General features: G+C 38.9%; 6 protein-coding genes and 1 long non-coding RNA gene across 10 annotated transcripts; 3 read left to right on the top strand and 4 right to left on the bottom strand.

Moving 5' to 3' along the window:
* Positions 1-546: 546 nt before the first annotated feature.
* Positions 547-14673, bottom strand: LOC126867779 (mastermind-like protein 2). Of its 2 annotated transcripts, none has more exons than XM_050622667.1 (3): positions 13805-14673; positions 7342-7450; positions 547-4491 (listed from the first exon to the last, which is right to left on the bottom strand). In XM_050622667.1, exons 2-3 carry the CDS (start codon positions 7445-7447, stop codon positions 1751-1753), a joined length of 2847 nt encoding a protein of 948 aa, XP_050478624.1. In that variant the 5' UTR covers positions 7448-7450; positions 13805-14673; the 3' UTR covers positions 547-1750. The 2 variants fall into 2 exon arrangements, with proteins under 2 accessions (XP_050478624.1, XP_050478625.1); XM_050622668.1 differs by lacking the exon at positions 13805-14673 and adding an exon at positions 11119-11139.
* Positions 14674-14810: 137 nt separating this feature from the next.
* On the top strand, positions 14811-17468 carry LOC126867986 (uncharacterized). The gene is made up of 2 exons (XR_007690504.1): positions 14811-15999; positions 16114-17468. It is a non-coding gene; the product is annotated as an uncharacterized LOC126867986 (long non-coding RNA).
* A 341-nt stretch (positions 17469-17809) lies between these two features.
* On the bottom strand, positions 17810-19416 carry LOC126867983 (peptidylglycine alpha-hydroxylating monooxygenase). Its single transcript, XM_050623091.1, has 3 exons — positions 19169-19416; positions 18738-18953; positions 17810-18649 (listed from the first exon to the last, which is right to left on the bottom strand). Exons 1-3 carry the CDS (start codon positions 19277-19279, stop codon positions 17978-17980), a joined length of 999 nt encoding a protein of 332 aa, XP_050479048.1. The 5' UTR covers positions 19280-19416; the 3' UTR covers positions 17810-17977.
* A 221-nt stretch (positions 19417-19637) lies between these two features.
* On the bottom strand, positions 19638-22930 carry LOC126867985 (ADP-ribosylation factor-like protein 6). 2 transcript variants are annotated; one of them, XM_050623094.1, is made up of 3 exons: positions 22618-22930; positions 20088-20267; positions 19638-20004 (listed from the first exon to the last, which is right to left on the bottom strand). In XM_050623094.1, the coding sequence occupies exons 1-3, from the start codon at positions 22793-22795 to the stop codon at positions 19793-19795; spliced, it is 570 nt and encodes a 189-aa protein (XP_050479051.1). In that variant the 5' UTR covers positions 22796-22930; the 3' UTR covers positions 19638-19792. The 2 variants fall into 2 exon arrangements, with proteins under 2 accessions (XP_050479051.1, XP_050479052.1); XM_050623095.1 differs by having other exon boundaries at positions 22711-22930.
* On the top strand, positions 20263-22478 carry LOC126867980 (uncharacterized). The gene is made up of 4 exons (XM_050623087.1): positions 20263-20638; positions 20721-21196; positions 21273-21608; positions 21679-22478. Exons 1-4 carry the CDS (start codon positions 20578-20580, stop codon positions 22369-22371), a joined length of 1566 nt encoding a protein of 521 aa, XP_050479044.1. The 5' UTR covers positions 20263-20577; the 3' UTR covers positions 22372-22478.
* A 198-nt stretch (positions 22931-23128) lies between the features above and the next one.
* Positions 23129-25487, top strand: LOC126867981 (protein LTV1 homolog). Of its 2 annotated transcripts, none has more exons than XM_050623089.1 (7): positions 23129-23318; positions 23405-23957; positions 24034-24230; positions 24515-24647; positions 24712-24899; positions 24982-25230; positions 25316-25487. In XM_050623089.1, exons 1-7 carry the CDS (start codon positions 23316-23318, stop codon positions 25427-25429), a joined length of 1437 nt encoding a protein of 478 aa, XP_050479046.1. In that variant the 5' UTR covers positions 23129-23315; the 3' UTR covers positions 25430-25487. The 2 variants fall into 2 exon arrangements, with proteins under 2 accessions (XP_050479046.1, XP_050479045.1); XM_050623088.1 differs by having other exon boundaries at positions 23130-23318; positions 24515-24643; positions 24708-24899.
* Positions 25488-26043: 556 nt separating this feature from the next.
* Positions 26044-26933, bottom strand: LOC126867984 (NAD(P)H-hydrate epimerase). The gene has a single exon (XM_050623092.1). The coding sequence runs from the start codon at positions 26931-26933 to the stop codon at positions 26148-26150; it is 786 nt and encodes a 261-aa protein (XP_050479049.1). The 3' UTR covers positions 26044-26147.
* Positions 26934-26971: the final 38 nt, after the last annotated feature.

The raw sequence follows: 26971 nt of genomic DNA, 5'->3' as shown, positions 1-26971 counted from the left end.
CAACAAAACGTGTGACCGTCAGGTACAATTCATCGTACGTAACATAGTACACACTTATAGAGTACGTACGAAAACGATGCTCCGAATCCGTTTCGCGTACACCTTTTATAATATCGAGTACGTGACCCGTTACGCTGCCACGCACAAACCATCGTTTTTACTCGTCGTGTAACGTCCGAATTCGCGATACCTTTTGTATTTTGTAATACCGTGAAACGTAACTGTTAAGTATCGTCGTGATAACGACCGGACATACAGTCACCGCCGCTACGATCGTAACCAATTTCAACAAGTAAATAAAACGATTGAAATACGAAGTTGGATATTGGTGTATATACGATAAGCACGATGACTGGTAGACGTAAGACTAGCGTTAATAATACAATACGAACTGTATGCGATGGCAACGTCTATGGAAATCTGACTCTTATCGTGAGCGTGAGCGTGAGCGTCAACGTGATCGTGAACGTGGATGTAAATATTTGCGTAGAATTAGTAATCGATGATCTGGACCGATCGAATCGCTTATAAAACGTGCATGAGTCACATCGATCGGAAAAGCGGTAATCGTGTATCGACGTAACGATACAACAGATGTATCATCGATCGCGATGGTTGTGATAATAATCGATGATATTATCATACGATATTGCGATAAATACGTTTCATGGATATCTTGCACCTTTTCACGTGTACATCCAAGTGCGTGTTCGAGCTAGGATCGATTGTTTCGAACAGGAAGAACGGTACCAAGTGAAAATACTGTTTCGCGAGACGACAATCGGTCGTGCAATAATTTACAATAATAATTTACGCGTTGAAAACAGTTCTAGGTTGAGCGATCCGCTGATTCGTCACGACACGCGACGTATACAGGCTGGTTGGTAACTGGCCGGTACAAGCGGAAACGGGGTGATTCTACGCGAAAAAAGAAGTCGAAAATATAGAATAAACGTTTTTCGTTCGAGGCTTCGTTTTCGAGAAAATCGACTTTGAATTTTCGCTCGGTACGCGTGCACTTTATCGCGTCTCGTTAAAACGGATCTCACTGTAGATCGTTGTTTCGATGGAAAAATTAAAAAAGAAAATTTTTATTCTATATTTTCGACTTCTTTTCTCGCGTAGAATCACCCCCTTTCCGCTTGTATCACCAGTTGCCAACCACCCTGTATATTTCACTTATACGTATACATGCGCGCATATATCTACGTATATGCGCGCATGCGTGTATCAATAATTTATACGCATTTATTTTGTACGCGCGATCGTGTGTGTGTACATATACTGGCACATTAGAAATTGGCGCGCGTTCTCGTATCGAAGACGAGAGACCGTGCTAGGTCGATAGATCGCGGATCTACCACGATGAGCCTCTGCAAAGGTGATCGCGTAATTACGTGACAAAGTAATTGAAAATAATCGAAGGAGATTCGATCGTTGAAACGCGAGCCAAATATCCGACAGATTACGATCGAACGAACTCGCTGCGGATTCGCGTTTGCGTATTCTTATCGTTTGCTATTTCGATTAGCTCGCGGATATTTGCTGGTTCGACCGAGTCGAACGTGATATTTGCTCGATCGAATTTCGTACGATCGAACTTGTCGTGTTCCGTATAAAACGACGTTCGCGTTTATCGTAATAGGTGTGTGGAACCTAGAGCCAAGTCGAATCTCGATTTCGTATTGATGCTTGGAGCGTATCGTCGCGTTTTGCAAGAAAATCCGTTGACCTGTCTGCGCGAACAGTCTTAATTGGCGTTGATCTCGATCGTGGTCACTGTGTTTCCTCGGTGTTCGTCTTCGGCCGCGGAAGAAGAAGGTGGTACGGTGAAACTTGCTAAACCGCTCGCTACCAGACTCATCAGATTATTTTGCCGAGCTTTCGCGAGCTTCTCGGCGCGCGCCTTTTCTTCCGTCTTCTTCTTCTCGATCGCTGCTGCTGTCGCGCTGTTCCTGTTTTTCGTGTTCTCTTGAACGAATTGCTCGAACTTCGACAGTTGTCTCTCGGTGACGCTTTCCGGGATCTCGTTTCCCTCTACCGGTACGCCGTGCTTGCTCACGGTAGGTTTGTAAGTCTTCACCTTTGAATGGCCTTGAATGATAAGGTACATCGGGCCACGGATAGGTTTGGCCGGTTGTTTATAATGCGAGAAGATGGGATCCGTGGTCAAGCTCGGCATGGTAGTGATCGGAGGAGTCGTCGAGTCCGGAGGACGAACCGAGGACGACCCGATCGATATCTTCTTCCGGCTGTCTCGTTCCTTCTCCCGCTTCTCTTGTTCTTCCATTTCCACTTCCATTTCCACTTTCTCTTTCTCCTTTTCTCTGTCTTCTTCTTGCTCGTTCTCGTCGGCCGGTGCCTTTTTCCCCGAAGAATCTCGGTCGTTCGTTTGCAAATGTCGAGTGTTTGCATCGACAACGGCCAAAGCCGAGTTCTCGATCGAGGACGATGAAGCGGTAGGCAAAAAAGGAAGAGAAGTAGGCGTGGGAAGGATAGACGTAGTGGTCTCTGGTACGCGAGATCGATGCCGATCGAAATAACGATCCTCCGTGGCGATCGAGTGCGCGATCAAAGTCGAAGTTCGCGGTGGCGAATCGATGAACATCGAGGGCAAATTCTGTAACTGCGGCGGCGATCGATGCGCGCTCGACTGATCTCCGACGATCGATGATCCGATATGATCGATCGTTGACCTCATGGGCGGAGGCGGTGCGTGCATATGTGTCATCGGCGGAAACATCGACATCGAGACTGGAGCTCGGAAACCAACGGTTGGACGCATGCTATCGGCAAGGTGCATCGTCCCATGGTTAGGTCTACCCTGTGGGTGCATGATCGAAGAAAGAGGAGCTTGCGGTGGTGCAAACGCGAGCAAAGAATCGACAGGATGTCGGGACGAAAACGGCGCCATCGTCGAGTGGAAATGCACCGCGTGGTGCTGCTTCTGATAGGTCGGCATCAATTTGTTCGGTAAAATGGCAGTGGACTGAGAACTCTGTGGAAAGATCGAAGACTCGATCGGTAAATTTCGAACTGGCTGAAACTCGTTTTTCGACGAGCTTTCGATTCCCACTTCCGTTCCCATCGTCGTCGAATTTTCCACGAGACCGGCTACAGCGGTGGTTTCCGGCGGCTTCGATTCTGAACTCGAAGCAGCATGAGTGAACTTCTTTTCCGAATAGTTGGCCGGCATAACGACCGCCACTTGCCCTTTTTTCGTCTCGTGCGTCGTCTCAGTGTCCAGGCTATGGGGCGAATTAGCGATAACGATGTGCATTTTTTCGGACGATCGGGTGGTATTCCGTTCGTCCGTATTTTCCTTTTTATCATCAGCGAAATTTGACGTAGAGGTCGTTGTAACGGGTGACACCGTATTCGACGAATCGACCTTCTCCTTTTGACCTATAATCACATCCTCGTCCTTGTTGTTGTCTCCGTCGACTATTATATTTGCGTTCTGTTCGATGACAACTTGGTGATTCGAAGATGCCGCCGCGACGTGGTGATCGATTTCGTATTGATCGTGAGAGTAATCGGTAGTATGCCGAATGGATTGACTAGCGTCCGATATGGTCGACGTCGACGACGGAACACCGTTGCTACCGGTTGGCCAACCGCCGGATAAAGTTTGCGTCGACTGATAAATCAGATTGGACTTTTCGAAGGAAACGGATGGCGTGGTCGCCACGCTTTCGTACTTGAGCTTCGTAGGCTGCGACGGCGAAGAACCGTGCACGCTCTTGATCGTTTCCACTTGCATAGAGACAGTTTGAAGCGGGCTTTTGTTTTGAGAAAACTTGGACAAAGTTTGAGACTGGAATTGTGATTTTCCCGGTTGCTGCTGGTTGTAACTTTTCGATGGAGGTTGCGAAGCGTAGAATTGTGGGTCCTGAAGCACGGGTCCTTCTTCCGTTTGCGTGTTGTATTGTTGCTGCTGTTGCTGCTGCTGCTGCTGCTGCTGCTGCTGTTGAGTAGACTCGACAAAGCTGACGATTTTGTCCTTGTGAGTCAACGGTGGTGGTAACATCATCGTGTAAGGTTCTGTCTTTTGATTGTAAAACGGACTAGGATAATAGCTAGCTGGTATCGATTGAATTCTATTTTGATTCCTATAGTCGATCGGCCCGTTTCGAAAGTTGCTCGTTCTCACGACTTTCGGCGGTTCTGCACCGGTGCTACCGGTGAAATCGTTTCTATACGGAACATCCTGATGATTCGATCTCGTGAATTTTGGCCCGTCTACGAATTTCAAAAACTGTTCCGCTATTTTGGGGCTGGTTTTCTTCGCGGTAACTCCCAAAACGAGGACGTCGCGTTTCGCGGATGGCTCGGTCGTGTGAGAATCCAGCCAATATTGAACTCTATCGAGCACAGGAGGAACATAATCGAAGGTCGGATTGTTCTTCAGAGGATCTCCACGGCCAAGCGGTGTCCACTCGTCGTAATCCATTCTTGGCGAAAATACCCGCGGCTTGCCTTCATTTTGGCCTGCAAACAAAATAGTTCGATTCACTTGGCTGAAAGACGAAACGATAGAAACGCGTGGAAAATCTGAATAGAACGCATGAAATACAGGATGGTTGGTAACTGGTGGTACAAGCGGAAAGGGGGTGATTCTACGCGAAAAAATAAGTCGAAAATATAGAATAAACATTTTTCGTTCGAGGCTTCGTTTTCGAGAAAATCGACTTTGAATTTTTGGTCGGTACGCGTGCACTTTATCGCGTCTCGTTATAACGGATCTCACTGTAGATCGTTGTCTCGATGAAGAAATTAAAAAAAAATGTTTATTCTATATTTTCGACTTCTTTTTTCGCGTAGAATCACCCCATTTCCGCTTGTACCACCAGCTACCAACCACCCTGTATATTTTCGAACGAACAGCAACCAGTCGTATCGAACGATCAATCGACAATCGACTGCAATCTCTTTGCTCGTTCTAATCGAAATCAACTAATTCTATCAATCCCATTGCTGTACAATCTGGTTCCGTACCAACGAATTTATCAAACGAGTTAAAGCGACGCGTTATAAGACGCAACAGTGGATGAATAGGACGCGGTGACGTTGCCAAACGTTTTCGCTCAAAGAGGAAAAACGATATCGATTGTGCGACGGCGCGACAGCAGAATGATTTCTCTTGTCCATTTCTGCTTGTAACGATCGTTGATGTGCTTTAAATAACCGATCGTCTCGACGCGACAGTGCAGTGCAAGGAGAAAACGCGAGCTCTGCAAAAAAAAAAAGGAAGAAAAAGGGAACGATGGTTGTCGCGTAGAGATGACCTATGGGGATGGCAAAGCGAATATGTCTCTCAACGAATTGGTTCTTTTTTTCGTTCGCGTCGTCCACTGTCACGAACACGCACGTAGGGATAAAAATGTATTTTATCCAAGTTCGTTGTACGCGCTTCAGAGTTGCAAGGATTCGCGCGAGCGATAGTAAATTGTTTGCAGAAATAACTACAACTGCGGTCGGATCGTGTTCGTTCGTGTCATGCGACTAAGGACGACGCATACACGACGTTCGAAATACAAAATACGTATACGTCTCTACTTTCTCAAAATTATCGCACGAGTGTCTGGCCAAACAAGAAATACTCGCACACGATGGTACGTATACATAGGCGAAAACGAGCAAACGTAAAGCTTGGTTCGGACTAACAGACAATTATCCACGGTCAAACCGCATGTGTTGCCCGCGGAAAATTCGCAGAAAAATCTGTGTATTTACACTGCCTGGCGACATGTACACTGTTTACAGATAATCTGTCAGTCTGGACCAGGCTTAAGTATAATCGTCTAGTACGCCTGATTTTTATTTTTCGCCGGAGCACCTTGCTCCATTCGTTGACAACTGAGCAAAGATTCATTAAGGTTAAGTACTTGCAGTCCCTGCCATCGTCGGGACAAGAGGAACGAATTTCTTTCGTGTCCCAGATTTATTGTCGCTAGCTTCAAATCACTCCTATTAAAAACCCAATACATAGACATATATACAGGGTGGTTGGTAACTGGTGGTACAAACGGAAAAGGGGTGATTCTACGCGAAAAAAGAAGTCGAAAATATAGAATAAACATTTTTTTTTTTTTTTTAATTTTTCCATCGAGACAACGATCTACAGTGAGATCCGTTATAACGAGACGCGATAAAGTGCACGCGTACCGACCAAAAATTCAAAGTCGATTTTCTCGAAAACGAAGCCTCGAACGAAAAATTTTTATTCTATATTTTCGACTTCTTTTTTCGCGTAGAATCGCCCCCTCTCCGCTTGTACGACCAGTTACCGACCACTCTGTATATGTATACGTTGCAACGCTACCTTAGCAGAAATTCGATTGTTTTGGAAAATACCGGGGATAATATAAATATTATCTATTTTCCAAATTTTTCATCGCTGACTGTTTAGTCGCGTTGCAAGAGTTTAATCAAATGTCGCGTCTGATTTAACGATAAATTTAACGACCGATTTAACGATAAATGAATTTACCACGTTACTTCTTTCTCTTATTTATTATATTGCACTTATTACGCTCGTACGTTATTCTCTCTCTCTCTGCATCTCTATTTCTCTCTCTCATACACACACACACACAATTTTTCGAAAAGGATTATTCCAATAAAGTAAGGTCGAACGAAGAGGTACATATGTATATACATGTTGGGTGTGTATCGCCTAACAGGCGAGCATACGCCACACGTGTATACAAGCGTTTTCCTACGTTGCATGTGTATCGATACGCGTGAGTGTTCTTTTAGCACCGAGCTGAGTGACCTACTGACCCGACACATACGCTTAGGCACACAGGAGACGTATATGTAAAATTTCTCGCCAAATGGCAATACGTTTTTACTAAATACAAACCTATGGTGTCTATAGATTGAAATATTCGCTTGGCGGCAGAATGGTTGACAATCGACAGTGTCGAAAACTAAGCGATTCCATGATATTCGCCATTTACATACACGTACGCCTAGGGCACGCGACGATTTCGAATTGGTGAAGTTCGCTTCGATCGATTCGAAACATTTTCGACGGCGTACGAAGTTTCCACGATACGTAGATTAAAATACTCAACGGGAAAAATTGCCGTAACGCGAGACATCGATTGCATCGTGTCGCGACGCATCTCCGTTCTCCGTTCGCATACGGAAGAGCACGTCGACGACTGCGTAATCTAACGTTCGATTAATCAAGTCGTCCCAATAGGCGATCGTATTCTTCGACAAATTCTACGATCGGCTAGATATTTCTAATGTTCTCGTCTACGGTATCTGTTTGGAATAAAGGATAAAGAAAAAAACGAAGGAAAGTTGAGGTAGAAATCGGTGACTTACCAGTCTTGTTTTCGAACGTAGAGGAAGCGCTTTGACACGACGAACAACAGATCAGCCCCACCAAAAATAACCATCTACGTAGTAGATTCGCCGATCTCCTCGACATTTTCTGAAACAGTCAAATTTTTGATAAGGTAGCATTGCTACGCGCTATCAACGAGTTTCAGTCTTCCGTTACAACGATATAGAATCTAATTCTAATTTCTGGAATCGAGATCACGATACTCCGTATTCGTATCTTTTCTTCCGAGAGTATCGACAAGTCGTTTCGTTCGATGAATACGCTTCGTTCAAGATCGATCGAGATGCGTGGAACAGCGATAACGAGAAGAGTTGTCGCGTAAAATAAAAAGAAATTTAAAAAAAAGAAACTTTATTTTTTTCTGGTTTATAATACACTCGTGAGCACTAGGCGTGACTGTTCAAGACCGACTCGCATGATTTTAGGGCGAGTATTTAAATTCTTTTATTCGTGGCAGTGAGAAAAGGCTTCGATCGTATACTTCTGAGAACGGATAGAGCGATCGGATGTTGTCCCGATGGTCACTCGTGCTAAGGCGCTCGAATCTTCGCTATCTTATCGCTTTGTTTAGTCGGATTTCATCCGCGACGAGGCGCTACCAACGTGTTCGACGTTCGAGAACTGTTCTCGTCCTGCTCGAAATCAATCGCGGCTAATCGACGAAAGACGCGGAAGTTCAGGCTCGGGGGAAAGATCGCGCTTGCGTGAAATTTGAGTTTGTTCTGTCGGTCGCGTTTATACGCGAGTTATTAATAAATTCCGTAAAAGGGGACTGTAGTTCGGGGAGTGGGCCAGAAAAGACGGTTGAAATGGCGAGGTACGCGCACGTGCGCGTGCGCACGCGCGAAACTCGCCCGTGAATTCGGATTCAAAAGCGTGGAACGATACGACGCGATGGTAATACTTTCACCCGAAACACGTGCAAATCATTGTAACGACACGCAACAGTCACACAACGACGAACATCGTCATCCCTTGGTCGCGTCTACTTCCTAATCTCTATCCTGATATCAGAGTCGGCGCTGTTTAATTGAAAAACGGACAGTAGTAGGTCGAGACGAAGGGATGTTTGTTAATGCACAGGTTTCAGAAAGTCCGCTGGAAGCGGTTTCCATGGTATTTGCACGTGCGATCGTGGTACAACGTATGTATGTATATCGAAACGAGGAACGAGAGAAAAAAAGAGAGAGACACGTGGTAACGGTAGACGGTGCTCCGGGCGCCGAGATCCTCTCTCCCCTCTGTCGCTGGAATAAGATTCCCAAAGAAAGAACGTGGCCAGCATGAACGAACAAGCAAAGAATGCCGCCTTCTACGATGCCGCCTTCTGATTCGCCGTGATTCGACCTTGAACCTCCGATCGAACGTAACAAACAATGTCCATCCGAAATTTTCCAACAGCGTTACGAAGGAAACTACGTATATATATATAAATATGTACGTTTAATCGACGTTGCGATAAATCTGAGCGCGTCGATAGCGACGTTATCGTTTCCGCTACTATAGAACGCACCTCCCCGATCCGATTCGTTCCGAATCGATTCGCGAGACCGTCGATAGACCGTTGGGATTGTCGGGCCGCGTTTGGCTTTCGCGCTACACCAAACGAGACGTTCGTCTCTCGATGAATAACAAAACGCGTCGTCGCGAACACTTTCTAAATCGATCGCGACACAACGCACGACGAATGTTCGCGCCTGATATTTACTCGTTTGGTCGGTCGTACGTTACTTTGCGGTTACACGCGAAGACGAAAACGTCGCGGGCGGATCGTCGGATTTACAGAAATCGAATTTACAACGAACCTACGAGAAGTCGAGCTAAAGAAATACTCGCGCACTTATGTAATTAGCGGGGAAAAAATTAGAGCGAAATTAAGGTTGTTCGAATACCGTTCCAGTCGTGCGAAAAATTATCCACGGACCGCCATCGGACCGTCCCTGCTTACTAACCATGTAGTGCACATTACGTCTTACCGGTATCTCGAAAATATACTTCTGTTTCACCGTGTGCCAAAAACAGAAAATTGTAGCCATCAGCGCCCTTAATTACTTTTTGTTGGTTGCACGCGGTTCAACGATAAAGCAAAAAAGCGCGGAGATTGAGATCGAGAGAGAGGGGAGGGGGAGGGGGAGGGGGAGAATCTGGAGGAGGAAGAGCAACAAACGGATGATTTGTTAAAACTTTACTATCATGGTGTAATATATGGGAATTGACGGAGCTGTTATTTAGAGGGCTAGAGAAGAAAGAGAAAAGGAAAGGCAAGGTAAGATAAGGTACGGTACGGTACGGTACGGTACGGTACGGTACGGTACGGTACGGTACGGTACGGTAAGGTAAGGTAAGGTAAGGTAAGGGAAGGAATGAGAAGAGAAACGAAGAGAGGAGAAAAAGAGAGGAACGAAGAGAAGAGATGAAAAGAGAAGGGCAGATGAAAACCGGAGCGGGAAGAAACGGTGCGGCGCGAACGGCCCTGAGATCGAGGTTGGCTCGCGAGACAGCGTGGCCCCATGGTTTCACTTTATCTCTCTCCTGCGGACCACACAAGGTTATCGTGCGCGTGTGAACGCGTCTGTAAATGCCTGTAAAATTTCCGTGTGCCGTGTATTAGTGTGTAAAGGTATCGTCGCACGATCACGTCCCACGTTCCAGCTACGTTGATCCGGGGGAATCGGACGATCGACGTTGAAGTTGGCCTGTGCGACCAGCAGCTTCCGGGGAACAAAATCGCCGCGTTCGAACGAAAGTGCTGTCTCGGTATCTCGAGATGTTGAAGTTGAGAAATTACCTATCGAGGTTAGTAGCCGAGCGAGTAGAGGCTGAGCATCGCGAGGCAAGGCAATGCAAGTGTTCGCTGCACGAAAGCGAGACAATCGTGATCGTAATTGCAGCCGATGAGTAAGCGCGCATCGTGGACGTCTAGCGGATGTCGTGAAAAGAAAACAGAGGCGAGATGGCGCGTGGTGAAAATGCGAAGATCGAGGGGTCCGATAGAACGAAAACAGCTGTTCTTTTCATCGAAAGGAGAAACAAGACTTTAACGAGACACATCGGCAAGGGGGCCGCGAGGGGAGTCGTGGCCCCAAAACGAAACCGGCCTATATTAGCTAAGAAGGTGTATTACGTATGCAGGCCGTTCGGTCCCGCTACCGCTCCTCCTCTCGCGTGCGATGAAATTTTCATCGTGGTTGCCTCTCCTGTGTACGGGATACTCATGCGAAACCGTGCCGAAACGCTGTCCCACGAATCTTTCCCGATCGGCTGGACGCGACGTAGCGCGAGCAATAAAAGCCCGCAAAAGCGAGAAAAAGTAGTCGGCCCGCAGACCTCGGACCTTGCCCGTCAAGACGTCGAGATAAGGCTGACAATTCGATCCGAGAAACCGATCGAACCCTTGTCGTTGCTTAACGTAACACCGATTTCGCTGGTTACGCGTCCACGTAAAAATCTCATTGAATTAACACACGATCGATCGATTGCCACTATACGACGCTATTTTGCGTGTCTTTGCTTTCTTTCTTTCTTTCTTTCTTTCTTTCTTTCTTTCTTTCTTTCTTTCTTTCTTTCTTTCTTTTCACAAGGGAGTGGAGAGGGGGAAAGAGAAAGAGGGGAGGGGGCCAGAAGCGTTAATACAGAGATCCTAAAAGAAGAAAGTACGTATAGTAGTTCCGTATAATTCGTAAAGATTTTCTGTACTTCCGTTGGAATCGTGTCCCGAATAGGGGTCACGCGATTTACATGTGTTCGCTCCTTACATCGATGAGGATTTCACCGGTTCTTTTCTAGGTGGTCTTCCGCCTGATTGGAGAAATAACGAAAGTTATGGGTTCCCGTGAACGGCATCAATCCCATGAAATAAATTACGACAACAAGACAGGGACGTATTTCTTTCGCTCGTATTCTTTTCCAGCGAATTCTTTGCCTGCAATCCGTAATTTAGGTCGTCGAGTATGGTTATAGTTGCATGACGCTGTTGTTAAAATGAAAGAAAAAAAAAACGAATATATTGATTTCTTGTCCCTTTTCGCGAAATTTATAAAACTTCTTTGATCGAATAGCGAGCGAAGTTTCGATCGAGACGATTAACGATTTAAGAGTCTGCCATCGTGTTAAAATCACGAGAGAGTCGATGGACCTTTTCACGAAATTGCTCTTGATTTGCGTTTCCCCTGGCTCGCTGGATATCGATCGATACTTTTTATTGTCAAAGAAAAAAGACGTAGTAAGGTGCGCAGTATAAAATAAAATTTTCTTGCTCGATTAAATTCGTTATTCGTAAAATATCGAATCCTCCCGTGGCTCTAGCTTTCTCTGCTTCTCTTTTCCTTAGCATGACAGATATTTTATTGCATCTTCATAAACGTGTGCATAGAAAAATTAATATTTTCCAACGATCTTTCCCCGTCTCCTCTACTTTTCGACTCGTTGAATCTTAAACCTCGAATCTTAGATATCGAAAATGTTCTTGTCATATGAATCTTTCGATCGAGTTATATACAGAAAGTAGGAGCGCGTCAACGATACAAGAATATCTATCAATTTTTCTTTGACTTTACGAAGATCGTCGCAGACAAAAGCATCGCTCCCGTTTCTTGGTTACCAAGAAAGATATCCATACGCAGCGTGCTCGTAGGAGACTCGCAGAGGAGAAGAAGAAGAACGAGAACACTTCGTATCTGCGTGTACGTAGATGCGATCATGAATCACGTGTATATGCAATATCCTGTCGTATCGAAAATTTATTTGCGAGTCTATTACTGAAAAGTGTTTCGATTATACCTGTACTCTGCCGCTGTAGTATGCGCGTAATATGTTTAAGTCGAAACGCATTTAATTAGTTTCCAAGAAAATCGATGGGGCTTTCGACCGGTGTAACTGTTAAACATCGAGACAGTTGCGAACGTGAAACGCTTCGCATTTGAAATAGCGTAATCGTCTTGGAATATAACCTATAACAAGTACATAACATCATCGATCGAAAGAATAGGATGTTGAGGATGGAAGAGCGGTTTCTTGCAAGCGAGCACGCTACATACGGAGAAGAAACTTTGGCACTCTTCCTGAATGTCGATGAAAGACACAGATGTAATTTCGCGCGCGCCAACAGTCCAATCGGGGATTGGATACCCGAGTACGGTATTGCGGAATAGAGGAAAAAAGATGGCGACCTAGTTCGAATAGTTTCTATATGTGTTATCCGCGAACGCTGTTTAGGCTGATTCGCATGAAAAAGTTGATTTCAGTAAAAGCCTTGCCAAGTCTATGTCACAGTTTCCGGCGTGATTCGATATTAAAGAAATTTCCATTCGTTCGCCGATGAATTCGTACGTTCGCGTTGCAGAAACCCTAACTGGGTACGCGATGAACCGAGTTTAAACAACTAACGTAGAGTTTCACCTCTTGACACTTGGAATGTCTGAGAAACTCGATCCGTCAAAATTTGTTCGCTTCTCTGCGCGTCTCTCGTTCCAATTTAATCGTCAAATTTAAAATCGCGCGTAGGTACGATCCTCTAGCAACGTATTCATAGACCTATGACGTTCCTTCTTAAGTTAAGTAAACGTGGAAAATAATTAACGTCGATGAAAAGGTGGCTTTGAGTACTGAATTCGAGATCGCGTTAGCGCGAGAAATCGATAAGTACACCCGTAAACCGAAACGATTAAAGAGCGTACAATCGCACGAATTGCACGAGCATAGAAAACCGCGGTTCGTTCGATGCTGTGCGAGCCTTTCAGCTCGTATAACCTATAATTGAAATTCTCCCACGATAGACTATTTCGTTCTGCGTGGCTATTGTAACGTGTTTTTCGAATTCGTGACAGCTATACGTGGACGAATTGCGTACAGAAACCGTAATGTTTCTCGCACAAGCTTCGCTTCTCTGTTAAACGTATTTTCTCGAAGAGACTAGGAACGATGGAAACGGTCAAATCATGCGAAAAGTAAAACGAACAAGAACGGTATCCTTTTACGTATAAAGAAAATTTGAATCGTGCTTAAATCAAAGCCGCGCTTGAGTCAAGTTTCGGTGATACGTTGGAACCTACGATATTCACGAATCCTCGGTGGCAACGGTTTCGCGTGTCGCGGTACGAATTTCCTGTTAATGGGTAGCATTAGTGTGAACTCATTTTCGTTCGTACATGCACAAATTGTATGCATGCTGTATACGCGCGGCATTACGCTGTTTCGAGAAATCTTTCGTTAAAACTCAAACGTTTCACATCCGTCTTGTCAATGGAATGGTCCAGTTTTCGACGTTCGAACATCAAGCTGGCGAATGCGTAAAACGAATATGATCGTATGTTGCAGATGCGTTTTAAGCGTTCCTCTTTTTATACGCATAGCGTATTCGTTCTACATGTCGCTTCGTCGGTTCTTCGCTCGTACTATTCAACGCAGAAACGAGAACAATGAAAAGAAATGGAAAAAACTTACCACGGTTGTAGCGAATCCCTTTTCCTTGTACCAGTAATCCCTTCTATTTGGAAGCGATAGCTGTAAATCTATCGAGGAACCTTAAACAAAAACTAACGACGTTTTCTCGTTCACGGGCATAGCTTCTCTTCCTCCGTAATCTCTCTCGTTTTCGTTACGTTTTCTTTTCTTTTGTCTTTGAACGATTAGAAACCGGCAAGGGTAACGGACGAGGATGAGGAATCAAGAGAACCAAGACAAGAAATAAGACCGAAACGACGAGACAAATTTCTTCGACGAAAAATATTTGGAAGATTATCTTTCTCGAGCGATAAACATACAAACCGAGTTGTTTTAAGCGAACTGCGAAATCAAACGATCGATCGTTGAGTTGTGCGTATGCGTGCGTGTGTGCGTGTATGTTTGTGCGTGCGTGGATATGTATGATATAACCGAAAAATCGCGAAAAGTAACGAGACTCTCGTCGGATTTGTTTAGCGAAAGCTCCGGTTCGTTCGAAGCGCAGTGGAGAACTGAGCAAAGTGCCGGCCGGTCGAGGAGTCAGACGGGCTTTTCCAACCGACTTAACCAATCGCGACTTCTCTCTTGTCCCACGTGCCTCTCTCTCTCTCTCTTTCTCTCTCTCTCTCTCTCTCTCTCTCCTTCCCATCACCCTCTTTTCTCTCACCACCGATTTTGCACTCGGCAGAGTTATCGCTAGCGTTGGGTTCAGCTACATCCCCCATAACGATGCATCCCTCCATGCGGTGCAACCACAACCCCGTATCCTCCAAACGTTCCCCAGTTTTACGCATAATGTATCGACTAAACTTTCCTGGGATAAATTTCCAAGGATAGTTCTACACCGTCTTCTGCGATCTCTTAGATCGTCCGATGCTAGAGTATCGATTGCACAAAGTATCGATTGTTCTTACCGATAGAATCGAAGAATTTGAGCGAGCGTGTATAAAGCGATGCGTTGAAACGAGCGAGGGAGGGAGGAGAGGGGGGGAGGGGGAGGAGGAGATAGAACGGGAAAGAAAGAAATAATGAAAAAAGAAAAAAGAGGGGGAAATAAATATGTACAGCATACAAAAATACTATCGAAGGAAAGCCGAGCGTTTAACGCGTATCTATTCTCGCTAGAATTCTTCGAAGATGTGCCACATTGACAAATACGCGCGTTCGACTCGACGCAATGTAGCCTCGTTTGCCGTTAATGGGCAAGATATGTTTTCGAATCTAAAGCTTAATCGGACTTCTAGTCTGCAGTAATATCTGGTTCATACGACCTATACGTGTAGCGAAATCAAACCGATAAGACGGTTGCCTTTAAGAAAATTTGCACGATCCAAGTACACGGTTCAATTAGATCGTAGACTTTCGCGCATTAATTAACCGTAAGGCGGTGGCCGCTTCTGAAATGGAAATCTGCCGAGTTGAATTTTAAAAGAAAAATGCGATTCGTAATTCGACTTTATTGTATATAACTCGGTTATATCGCTTCCTCTTGTGGAATGGAAAGGCAAGAAGATCCACGAAGCGTAATTTACGATCGACAATGAGAAATAGAGCTCGATAAAAGAAATAAGGAAAATGTGGAAGGGGGATAGCGAGGGGGAGAGAAACGAAAGAAACAAAACTTAAGTCGGATCTATTTGGTTCGTGCCCCAAGTTGCTTCGAACAAAACGTGATCGAGGCCTTACTTTCGAAGTTGTCTGCAGAGGATATGTATGGTCGATCGGGCTGCATGTGCTTCGGTCGCTTTCCTAACGACGAGACATGCTTTTACCAACGATGATACTTTTATGTGCACGTGACGTGCTGTTTTCATTGACGCATTACTGAACTCTGATTGTTATGATCAGCGCGTCCCATGTTCATACATATATATGTATAAATATTACTAAAAAAAAATGATAGTCTTTGGTTTCGTATAAAGGATAAGATACGTATCCTTACAAAGGACAAAGAAGAAAGAGAAGGAAGAAGAAGGTGAAGAAGTTACAACAATTCGGTTCTTTCGGAATGCACTTCGTTTTCGTTTCGATGTTATAGGTTAAGAAGTTTGAAACGAAAGTTGAAGGTTTCGTTTCAAAAAAATTCAGCGTAATTATCACACTAAATATTCTTAAGTAACATTCTTGAATAATCGTTGATGAAACCAGAAGTTAACAGATCTCGACAACGTCCTATTTTTGTTTAATGGAAAAATGTATGTTAACGCAGAAATATCTAACGTTATAGGCTAACGCGCTGTATCGTATTTGTTCTTGTTCTAACAACATTCTCTTTCCTGTTGATGAGCTTAATTCCTGACCTTTATTAGCTTTTAAGTTTGAAAAGAAACAACCAAGCCACTAACGAAGTCGTAAGTCGTCATATATGAAGGAACACGTTTAAGAACCGGAAATATAAAGTATACCGTGGCTTCGAGTCAATTTTACTTTCACAGCAACGTATTATTTCAATACTACGCTTCATCGTGGAATCAATTACTTTCATAGAACTAAATCTATAATTAATTTACTCTGTCGCATAAAAATCCATTCTGATTTTGTATATAGCAGCATCGATGTTTCGTTTCTGTATAACTACTTTTACACCCGTACGAAAGGAAGGAAGCTACATCGTAGGTAAATATAATGGGAAAACAAATATACGATATAAATTTATGTATGCAACTTTTCAAAAGGAATCGCTTGGTTTTCATAGCGAATTACATCGTTTCTTTTTGTTTCTTCGTAACAAAGTCGCGCGATCGTTGATATTAAATCGTTCTCAAAAAAAAGAAAAAGAGCGCACTGAAGTATAAACGATGTAAAGAAAGAAACCGGTCTTCAATTTTACACGTAATAACTTTACAAATCAATATGATTAACTCAGAAGTTTGAAATATAATTAAAAATGAATTCACCCAACTCCCTCTCCGCCCAACTTCGACGAAAACAGCGAAAACACGTATTAACTTTCTTTCCACGGAACAACGAATGAATTAGGATGTTCCTCGTGTAAATTGTTCTGCCCTATATGGAAGTACGAAAAACGATGCAGAACTTAAAATCGGTGAAATATCGTGCGTTTCTTTAGCGAGTAGAGAATCGGTAACTTTGAAAGTGCTCGACCACATCAATAGATTCTTTTATATACTCATTGCACTTTCTCCGCTCATTTGTTTTCCAAAAACGTACGACCAAGGTTATCGACATACTTTTCAAGAGAACTAAATCTTAAGAGAATAAACTTTGCAAAACACTTTTGTTGCATGTATTTATAAAACTATAGTAATAAAAATTGCAATCCGTATCCCTATGCTCAACGTGAAAGGAAAGCGAAATGAGAATTATGCAATTGAGACATTTTATAATATATGCATGATTTATTAATGTATTGAAACAATATTATTAAATGAATATTCATAGAAATGCATCTCTGCATCTTTTGTATAACTTGCAATATAAGTTTTAATTGCTACACCTAGAGATAAAGTAAAATCACATCATAATCATAATACGATATAGGTATTATATTGTGAAAATATTTTACTTTCTATCACGTTTAATTATTAGTGACGTCTTCTTCTTCTAATTTTCGAAGCATTGCCGAATTTTCAAAAATATTAACTAAGATAATTTATATTAACGCATGTATATAGTTCATAGATATGGCAAAAAATATCACCGATGCCATAGTTTTAGTTAATATTTGTTGATTATATTAGACTGAATTAAAGACTTTTAATAGAAAAGATAGAGTTTTTCTGGAGTAATAGATATTTCTTCTCTCGCTGTACATGGGCAATAATAATGAATTGAAATTAACGGCAGGTACATTAGAAACGTTCTGATCGATAGTAGGCTTGATACAAAATCTTGTTTTCTTTACAGTTGGATGTAAAACATTAGTGTACATTGTATACTTGTATAAAGCTAATTAAGTACTCTTTTTTGTATACAAACTATTAATAACAAAAAGTAATAAATAATAATACACAACACACTGTATAAAGTGCGAGTAATGTCAACTTAAATCTGAAAACAAATTTTATTTTGTAACAAATAGATAAAGTACTTTCATTATTAACTCGGCATCACACGGATACTTCCGCTTCAGAAGTTCATCCGTATACAGCCTGATTAACAGCTTCATATCTGTACCAATTTTTAACCGGGACACTTAAAATCGATATTACATTATAAACTAGATGCCTCTATAGTAGGAATATTAAATAGACCAGCATTTTTCCAATAATAGTTAGGAGGACCACTGGTAAAACAATATTTCATAGATAGTGGTTCGTCATTTTCAACATAATACATCAAATAAAAATTGCACATTTCATCAGCTTTAGTAGCACCAATGTATGTCCAACTATCGTGTGTACTATGCATAGTACAACGGGCTGCTATTTGATCACCTTGTTCAGCAGAAACATTTTTATGTATAAGATAAAACATTTGAGGTGTTAAAGGATCTCTTTTGCCTAATTCTATCCAAGTGTAATCTGGTTTTATCAAATATCCAGAAACTACTTTACCAAGTGAATGAGTATGGGTTCTATATGCAAAAGGATGAATAGTTTTGTTCTCTTTTATTCTGCAAGCTGTTTCCATGTATGTTGTACTTCGAGGTGGTATAACACCTCCAGTTCCCAAAAGGAGAACACCAGCTAATTTATTCAATGGACGTAATGTGTAATAGAGAAATACACCAGAGTCGTCAGTGCCAGCATCTTGAAATTTTGCAGTATGCGCATAATGGACCTGCAGAACTAGATATTTAATCGAGGAGTCCCCACCAACTTTGAAACCCACCCCTTCTGGTAAAATTAATGTTGGAGCATCTCTGGCCCAGGCATATAATATCTATATAAAATGATAATATAATTAGATATTTATAATATTTCTCTTTAAATTCTTAAATTATTCTTCTACATCATTTTATATTACATACCTGAGAATTTTCTGCACAGGGAACGATTGTATCTTCGTTATTATTTATACCATGTCCCATTTCTCCGCAATTCCATACTGATTTTGAGCTACCAGGTTTTCCACAACCATATAAAAGTATATGATGAACACCTGCCATTGCATTTGGTTCAAAACCTGTCAAATAGTAGTTCTGGGAAGGATCTACTTTAACAGGGGTACACAAATACAATTCCTCCTAAAAATAAGGAAAATATGTTATCATTATCTCTTTGTATTGTTCCTATATTATTTGCTTGACATAAATTAAGCATTAGATTGAAACGTTAAAACGAGAAAGATATTAATTATAACGTCGTTAAACACATATAAAAAAATATATTTCATATTGGTATCTTGAAATATACAGTTAAATGCAAAACTACTTCTCTAAATATTTCTGTATTTACTTACCCTACTTGATGTAACATTCGGCATAAGCAATGCATATTTATTTACACTGTTACATTTTATAAATTTAAATAAAAGTGTAAATAAAACATAAATCGTGAAATCTCCCTTCATCTTTTTGTCAATATTTCGAAATATTACATTAAATTATATTAATTAAGAAATCCACGTCGTCTTGTCAAATGTCACCAATCGATATCACACACAGTCACAGTACTTATAGTCCACGCACAAATAATTTCTGACGTAGAATAAGCATTTGGAAACGCCATCTATCAGAGATACATAAATTTATTGCATGTATCGTAAAATTTATCGACAGAAATACACAGTTTACAAAATAATACAGTTAAATAATAATCATTGCTATCGAGCAATGTGTGAACGAATTATGGTACAAATATAATTCAATGTACATATGTACATTCGTCTATTATTGAACAGATTCGTTGATGACTAGAGTCACGTGAGTATATAATGTTCATTCATTCTCTATTTCAATTTCATTCATGAAATCGCTGTCTGAAATATTTAAATGTCGAATTTCAAACAGACTATATAATCGATTAATTTGTTGTCTGCTTAACTTTCACGAGCATTAAAGCATCGGATACATTAAATTTATTTTTATCTTTTATTTATATATATGTCACGAATTTGATCTGTAAGCCATTCTATGCCTAACTGTAAACCTTCTCCAGTAATTGCATTTGTCGCTCGTATATGCCAGGGTTTGTTCTGTATACGATCAAGACCAAGCCCAGCAACAAGTTTGACAGTGGTTAAAGAATCAGGCAAGTCCATTTTATTTGCCAGAAAGAGAATCGGTATTTTACGTCCTATAATATTCGATAAATAAAATTCAATAAAGAAAACACGACATACAATATTCAATATGAAAAAGTAAGGAAATAATATATACCAGCTACATCTGGATGTTGGAGAAGCATATCTAATTCTTCTTTGACAACAACCAATCGTAATTTGTCGCTGCTATCGATGATAAAGATAATACCATGGCAATCTTTATAATAATGTTCCCATAATGGTCTATGACGATCATGACCTGACATATCAAATGCCGTGAAACTAATATTTTTAACTGAAAACATGTTAAAATGTATTATTAGTATTCTATGGTATGCGATTATAAAGAACAGTATAAAATAACGAGGTAATATTGATTTACGAGAAACGTAAATGTACATATGTGTATTCAATAAATACATTATTGCATATAATGAAATATGTACATATTATTCATCTTATGGGGCGCCACCTATTCCTTCACCATCATTTATATTTTATATATTAAAATAAATGAGAATCACTGAAGAGAAGTATAATGGAGATATATTGACGCGATAGTCTTTAAAAGTAATAGTCGACTTGTAAATAAATTATTAAAAAGTATGGAAGTACATAATATTTTAGAAAATATTATTAATGAAAAAAATTCAGACGAAAATAAAAGTAAGCTATACGTTCATCTAAAAAAGTCTAACCCTATAACATTTGTGATGAAGATAATATATTAAGTATCATTCAATTTCAGGCTCTATAGATGAACTGAAAAGCAGATTAAAAACCCAAATACATCAATTGAAATCTATAATTTTGCAAATTGAATGTAGTTTGGACATATTAAAATTTGGGAACACTAAATGTGTTCATTCAAACATTACCAAGTGCCTGACAATCGATGAAGTTCAAGATATCAATTTACAATTAGAGTCCGAATTATATAGATATTCCGGTTTTCACTGTGTCAAATTCTCAAAACAGGAACATGTGTTTAATTTTTCACCTTTGAATAAATATGACAAAAATAATGTTTTTGCTGTACAAATTTTGAATGACCAATATAAAGGAATTTTAGGAAAATGGGTGATGCCAATGGGTATTGACTTACAGGATGTGATATGTGATTTTCCTATCCATGAGTTAAAAAATGTACCTCATTTTTTGAAAATTTGTAAACAGTATATAGATTGCTATTTCATAAGACAAGAACAATACACAACATTGATGGTACATATAGCTTATGAACTTATTTTTCTATATAACGGTTGGAAACAAAATATTAAATATTTATTTTAATTTTTAGCATAATATTTCTCATATAAAAAATTGTAAGTTACAAACAAATTTAGGATACACCCAAATTAATTTAGAACTGATGGGGGTGCATAATGAAAATACTGATTCATATATAACTATAATAATATATCTCTTATATAATATTAATGAAACCAGGCCATACAAAATTGAGATAGATTCGGTAACAGAGAATGGACTACATAAAAACTTCCAAAACCATCTAAAATCATCTTTAGTGTGTTTTAAGCAATTTGATTTACATATAGCATTTGAGAATATATTGGATATGAAAGCATTTACATGGGCAAAAGAAGATAACGAAGATAGTCCACTGGATATAAGTGTATGTAAAATTTTTAATTTCTTCTAGCAAAAATTGTAAATTCAACTAAAAACATCATTTGTATTTTTAGCCTTTGGGCGATTTGGAAACAGAAGGATTTTTAGATAGTTTTACATTGCCACAAAGGAAATCTTTAATACTTTGGAGCAAGAAACAGGAGGTAAAAAAAGGACAAAAGAAAGAAGTATCAAAAGAAAAAAAGTTTCTTAACATTTCAAGTACATATAAAGCTGATCAAAGTTCTGTCCCCTTACAAAGTAAGAAGCAGAGATTGCAAAATATTAAACAGTCTGTGAGGCAGCAAGATATTAGTGTTATCAAATCAATACCTAATGTAAATAATTCAAAACAAAAGAAATTGAAACAGACAAAACTGAAGGTCAAATCAAATTTACAGAACGACTCAAAATTACAAAATAATGTTAATACTATACTTTCTGATGCAACCGTATTGAAAGATAAGCAAATAAATGAACAATTAAATAAACCAGTTACCAGTACTCCAATATGTCAAAATGAACAGCATTCTTCTAATGTCAATTTATCGACTAATATTGATATTAGTGATATCGCAAGTGAAAATAATTTGAATGTTGTGGGAACAAGTAAACTTAAAAGAGATAAACTTCAGAATCATACACCTGTAAAATTATTGCAAAGAAAAATGAGAAAAAAAGTGAAGTCTTTAATTCAATCAAAATCACAAAGTTCAAAGCACAATGTGCTTCATAATAGAATTAAAAAGACTAAGAAATTTCTGTAATATGAATATTCCATAGTTTACCTAATAGAATCTACAAAATATTGTTTATATTGCTTATACATATATATATATTTATTATTTAAAAATAAATCTTATTTGAAATATAATATATTTGTTTTGTTCTATTACGTTAACCGGCAATTAGTGCTCCATCAGATCAACTAGTGCAAGTAATAATATAGAAATGTGGCTTTAAGCACGTCAATTCAACATCGAATGTCGTTCACTCGTTATTATTTAACTTACATGAAAATTTTTCAACATTATACCCAACAGTGGGTACTATGTCTATGCAACGGTCATCCTCGCGTTTGAAATTATTTATGACCGTCGACTTACCACTATTATTAAGGCCCACTACTAAAACGTTTACTTCTTTTTTCCTAAAACCTAAAAGATTTGCTAAACGATCAAATAGCCCCATTTTCCGTATTCCCTTGAAGGCTTGTCACGTATTTATCGAATATCAATAGTGAACGCTATAACAATGACTGGTAGGGAAGACAACAATAGACTCAAACACGATAAATGTATCTCATTCATTTTCCAGTATATTTATATGTAATTTATTAATATAAATGGCATATTTTATTATCATCTTGTTACTTTAAATAGAAACTGTATAAAAATTACGATGCTAATGTATTTAGTTATCATGTACACAGTCATGTCATGTACACATACACAGTTACATCTTAAATATGTATATGATGTGTATATAAATACTATTTTCCCCACTTGGTTGAGAACTACTTGTAAATCGCATGCTTCCGCGTTCGCTCGGAACTACAGTCATATAAAATATTATAGAGCAAATCTATATGCATTATCGTGATCAGAACAGCGATTGTAGAATTAAATCTTTAAGCAATTTTAAGTAAATGTTCTGTTATTAATCTGTTTTTGAATTTTTTAAACTTGTTGAATAAAAAAATATTTAAAAAATGGTAAGTTAGTATATTAATGAGGTTATACACATATTTGTGCATTAGGTTATTTCTATATTATGCATCTGATCTTTTACAATTTTCAGCCGAAGGGAAAAACAAAGAAATTCATTGATAAGAAAAATTCAGTAACATTTCATTTAGTTCATCGATCACAAAGAGATCCATTAATCGCCGATGAAACAGCACCAGAACGCGTGCTTGTACCTGTTGGACATACACAAGCTTCTAAACTCGAAAAAAAAAAAATAGATGATAATAAGCGTAAAGAGGAGCAGCGAAAATATGGAATATATTTTGATGATGATTATGATTATTTGAAACATCTTAAAGATGTTAATTCTTTGACAGCTGAATGGGAACGCGTGGATTGTACAACTTCAAAATCAAATGATCAAACAAATATGCCAAAAATTAGTTTACCATCCTCTGTATTTGCTTCAAATGTAGAAGAAAAAGTTGGTCTTTTAAATAAAGCAGCTCCAGTTTCAGGGTTGCAACTAGACTTAGATCCAGATATAGTTGCTGCTATGGATGATGATTTCGACTATGATGATCCAGAAAATCAATTAGATGATAATTTTGTAGAATTAGCTAATGCAATCAATAGCGATGATGAAATTTTACAAGAAGAAAGTGGTATGTATTTATAAAAGTACATTATGTACATAAAATGGCTGACTTATATCTCAAAAATATGATTTAAATGAGTCAGATCAAGTATCTGATGTTTCATCTGAGGGGCATTTGGAATTATCCGACGAAGAACAAGATGAAGTGTGTAGTTTAAATGGATCTCAATACACCTTTAAAGAAGAAGAGACAAAATCCCGTTTTACAGAATATTCAATGAGCAGTAGCGTAATAAGAAGAAACAAGCAACTTACTCTTCTTGATGATAAATTTGAAAGAGTAAGTATTTATTGATATGATATACTGTACATAGCTGGAAAGAAGTCTTGCTGGGTACACAGGATCAAGGGTGGTACTACTCCCTATCACTCACCACTACGTGTTACTATATTGTTTCATTTGTATATATGATACTTTCACGATAAATACGTAAGTTTAATTTTATGATTTTATGATTATGTTGAGTCTACAAGAAATAGCCAATCACACCCACACTCAAGAGGACTCCTTTTTCCAACTCCTTATACATTTTATTTGATAAACGTGTATCATTATTTATACAGATGTATATAGCATACGATGAAGATGAAATTGGCGCGTTAGATTGTGATGAAATTGAAGGACATATTGCACCAAACTCAGATTTAGTTCTTCAGTGTGCAGCAGAATTTGAAAAGCAGCAAAACAAAGATGTAAGTTAATAGTAGCTGCATTTGTACTAGAGAGAATTAAGCACATTTCTTTTCATTTTCATAGGCAGATAATGTTGCACAATTGATGAAAGATAGAGTGAGAATTTTGGAAAAGGAGTATTCTAGCTCCGAGGATGAAAATCATTTAGAAGAACTTGTAGTTAATGCAAGAGAAAAAGATAAATGGGATTGTGAAAGTATTATTAGTACATACAGTAATATTTATAATCATCCAAAGTTAATTTCTGAACCCAAGGTTGGTTGTTGCTTAAGAATAATTGTTCATTTATTTTATTCCTTTTGTTATGTGAAATTATGATGTGTGAATTCTCTTGTAGTATCCACGAAAGATCAAAGTCAATCCAAAAACAGGTATACCAGAAAATGTTTTAGACGGGTGTCTTGGAAAACTGACTGCTAAAACATTGGCTCAATTTGATCAGGAAAATGAAAGTTGTAAACCAAAATATCCTCAGTCTGTTGCAGAAACTATGAAATCTACCTTAAGTACATTAAGTATAAGATCTAAAAATGAAACTACGGAAGAAAGAAAACGAAGAAAAAGTGCACTTAAAGAATATAGAAGAGTAAAATTATCATGCTAATTGTATACATACATAACAAGCCAAAAACATATAATACAAATAAAAAATTGTTTGTTATTAATTTCAGGAAAGGCGAATAGAACGGAAGGCAAATAGCGAAGCATTTAAGGAGGAAAAGAAACGCCAAGAAAAGATATTATTAAATAACAGGCAAAATATTCAAGGAAATAGAATACTTTAACATGTAAATTTCCTGTTATATATCTTTTTAATAAATTAATTAATTTGTCAACATTTTATACACTAAGAGTATATTGTTTACAATATACGAAATGGAGCGAAATCCGTGATATAAAATATAAATGAGGAACATTTTATAGTTCATAATAAGGCGAACATCAAGGATAATAAAGTTGCGTTAGAGACCTACTTCTGCCAGCCATGTTATTTTTAAGTTCCACTTTTCTCTAGCGAATGTCCGGAATCGAGGTCCAGACTTCTTTATATCTGGGACATAGATGTACCGCCTACATGTACATGCGAATATATATATCCCTATGCCCATAAGCAGTTTATAGCATTCATGAATGTTAATTTGTTAGATTTTAACCGCCGTCGGGATACATGAAAGAAGTACATGTAGCGACGGATTTAAATCAAAACGAAACGAAAACAATGTCAAACTGCGTGCAAGATTCGTCACGGCGATGCTATAGGCGAAAGCTATTTCTCTAGCTACTGAATGTTATTAACATAAATAAAAAAACTCGCATTGCTCACATTTATTTTATTATACAGGTAGGATATATATATATGTAAAGTATTTCTATGGAAAATAAAATATATATCTGTAAATATAGAACAATATAGCTGCTTATCAACAGTTATAAATATTTTATTTTCGATTCTTGTACATATTTGTAATAAAAAATGCAAGTAATTAAAGTTTGTATGAAGACTTAATTTAACAAAAGAATTAAATCAGTTCCTGGATATTCAGGTAGATTAAGGCTATATGCTTTATCCAATTTTTTAGGTACAAATCGACCACCTAAATAATGATACTTCCCTTCAAATTTTTTAGCACATAATTTTGGCGCTGTTAGTGATACAAGCATTTCTGGTTTTATTCCGCCTTCTGTAGGTGGTCCATCTTCAACATTCCAACCTGATGGTATATCAATACTACAAATTGGAACAGTCGTATTTTCTAACAGGTGAATAATGGGAATAAATGTATCCCTTATAGGTGGCTTAAAACTAAATCCAAATATTGCATCCACTATAAGACCAAATTGATGAAGTTGCTTTGAAGCAATGTATTCTACATCATCCTTTAATAAGGGAATATCATTTTCAATGCACTGATGCAGTAAATTTTCATACAGTGTATTGTTTGTCCTTTTAGGATAATAAATTTCAGGCAAATATCCAAATTGTTTTAAGTGTCTAGCGCAAACAAGTCCATCACCACCATTGTTTCCTGGGCCACAACAAATCAAAATTTTTTGTTTAGAATTTTTAAGCGATGGATAAGTACGAGCAATGGCAATAGCACAACTTTGGCCAGCAAGTTCCATTAATTGATCGACGCTAAACTTATATTTCTCAAATAAATCTTTATCTACATTGATGCTTTCCGTTTGATTCAAATATTTCAGCATACTGGTATATGATGCTCTTCCAAAAATAAATTTATTGTTAGACAAGGAAGGTTTTATATAACCCTTAATATATGATATCATTTATTAATTTTGTTACATACAAATATATGTATGTATAG

This window comes from Bombus huntii, chromosome 7 (genome assembly GCF_024542735.1).
Source record: "Bombus huntii isolate Logan2020A chromosome 7, iyBomHunt1.1, whole genome shotgun sequence".
Lineage (NCBI taxonomy): Eukaryota > Metazoa > Arthropoda > Insecta > Hymenoptera > Apidae > Bombus > Bombus huntii.
This window is presented reverse-complemented; position numbering and strand designations above follow the sequence as displayed.

Coding starts and splice junctions, on each gene's coding strand:
- LOC126867779 (XM_050622667.1), bottom strand. CDS start 7,447: ATGTCGAGGAGATCGGCGAATCTACTACGTAGATGGTTATTTTTGGTG. Junction 4,492..7,341: donor TACGTTCGAAAACAAGACTG/GTAAGTCACCGA, acceptor TTTTGTTTGCAG/GCCAAAATGAAGGCAAGCCG.
- LOC126867983 (XM_050623091.1), bottom strand. CDS start 19,279: ATGAAGGGAGATTTCACGATTTATGTTTTATTTACACTTTTATTTAAA. Junction 18,954..19,168: donor CGAATGTTACATCAAGTAGG/GTAAGTAAATAC, acceptor CCTTATTTTTAG/GAGGAATTGTATTTGTGTAC. Junction 18,650..18,737: donor CCTGTGCAGAAAATTCTCAG/GTATGTAATATA, acceptor CATTTTATATAG/ATATTATATGCCTGGGCCAG.
- LOC126867980 (XM_050623087.1), top strand. CDS start 20,578: ATGGAAGTACATAATATTTTAGAAAATATTATTAATGAAAAAAATTCA. Junction 21,197..21,272: donor AACAATACACAACATTGATG/GTACATATAGCT, acceptor TTTAATTTTTAG/CATAATATTTCTCATATAAA. Junction 21,609..21,678: donor ATAGTCCACTGGATATAAGT/GTATGTAAAATT, acceptor TTGTATTTTTAG/CCTTTGGGCGATTTGGAAAC.
- LOC126867985 (XM_050623094.1), bottom strand. CDS start 22,795: ATGGGGCTATTTGATCGTTTAGCAAATCTTTTAGGTTTTAGGAAAAAA. Junction 20,268..22,617: donor TAATGTTGAAAAATTTTCAT/GTAAGTTAAATA, acceptor ACATGTTTTCAG/TTAAAAATATTAGTTTCACG. Junction 20,005..20,087: donor CCAACATCCAGATGTAGCTG/GTATATATTATT, acceptor CGAATATTATAG/GACGTAAAATACCGATTCTC.
- LOC126867981 (XM_050623089.1), top strand. Junction 24,900..24,981: donor AGTTAATTTCTGAACCCAAG/GTTGGTTGTTGC, acceptor ATTCTCTTGTAG/TATCCACGAAAGATCAAAGT. Junction 25,231..25,315: donor CACTTAAAGAATATAGAAGA/GTAAAATTATCA, acceptor TATTAATTTCAG/GAAAGGCGAATAGAACGGAA.
- LOC126867984 (XM_050623092.1), bottom strand. CDS start 26,933: ATGATATCATATATTAAGGGTTATATAAAACCTTCCTTGTCTAACAAT.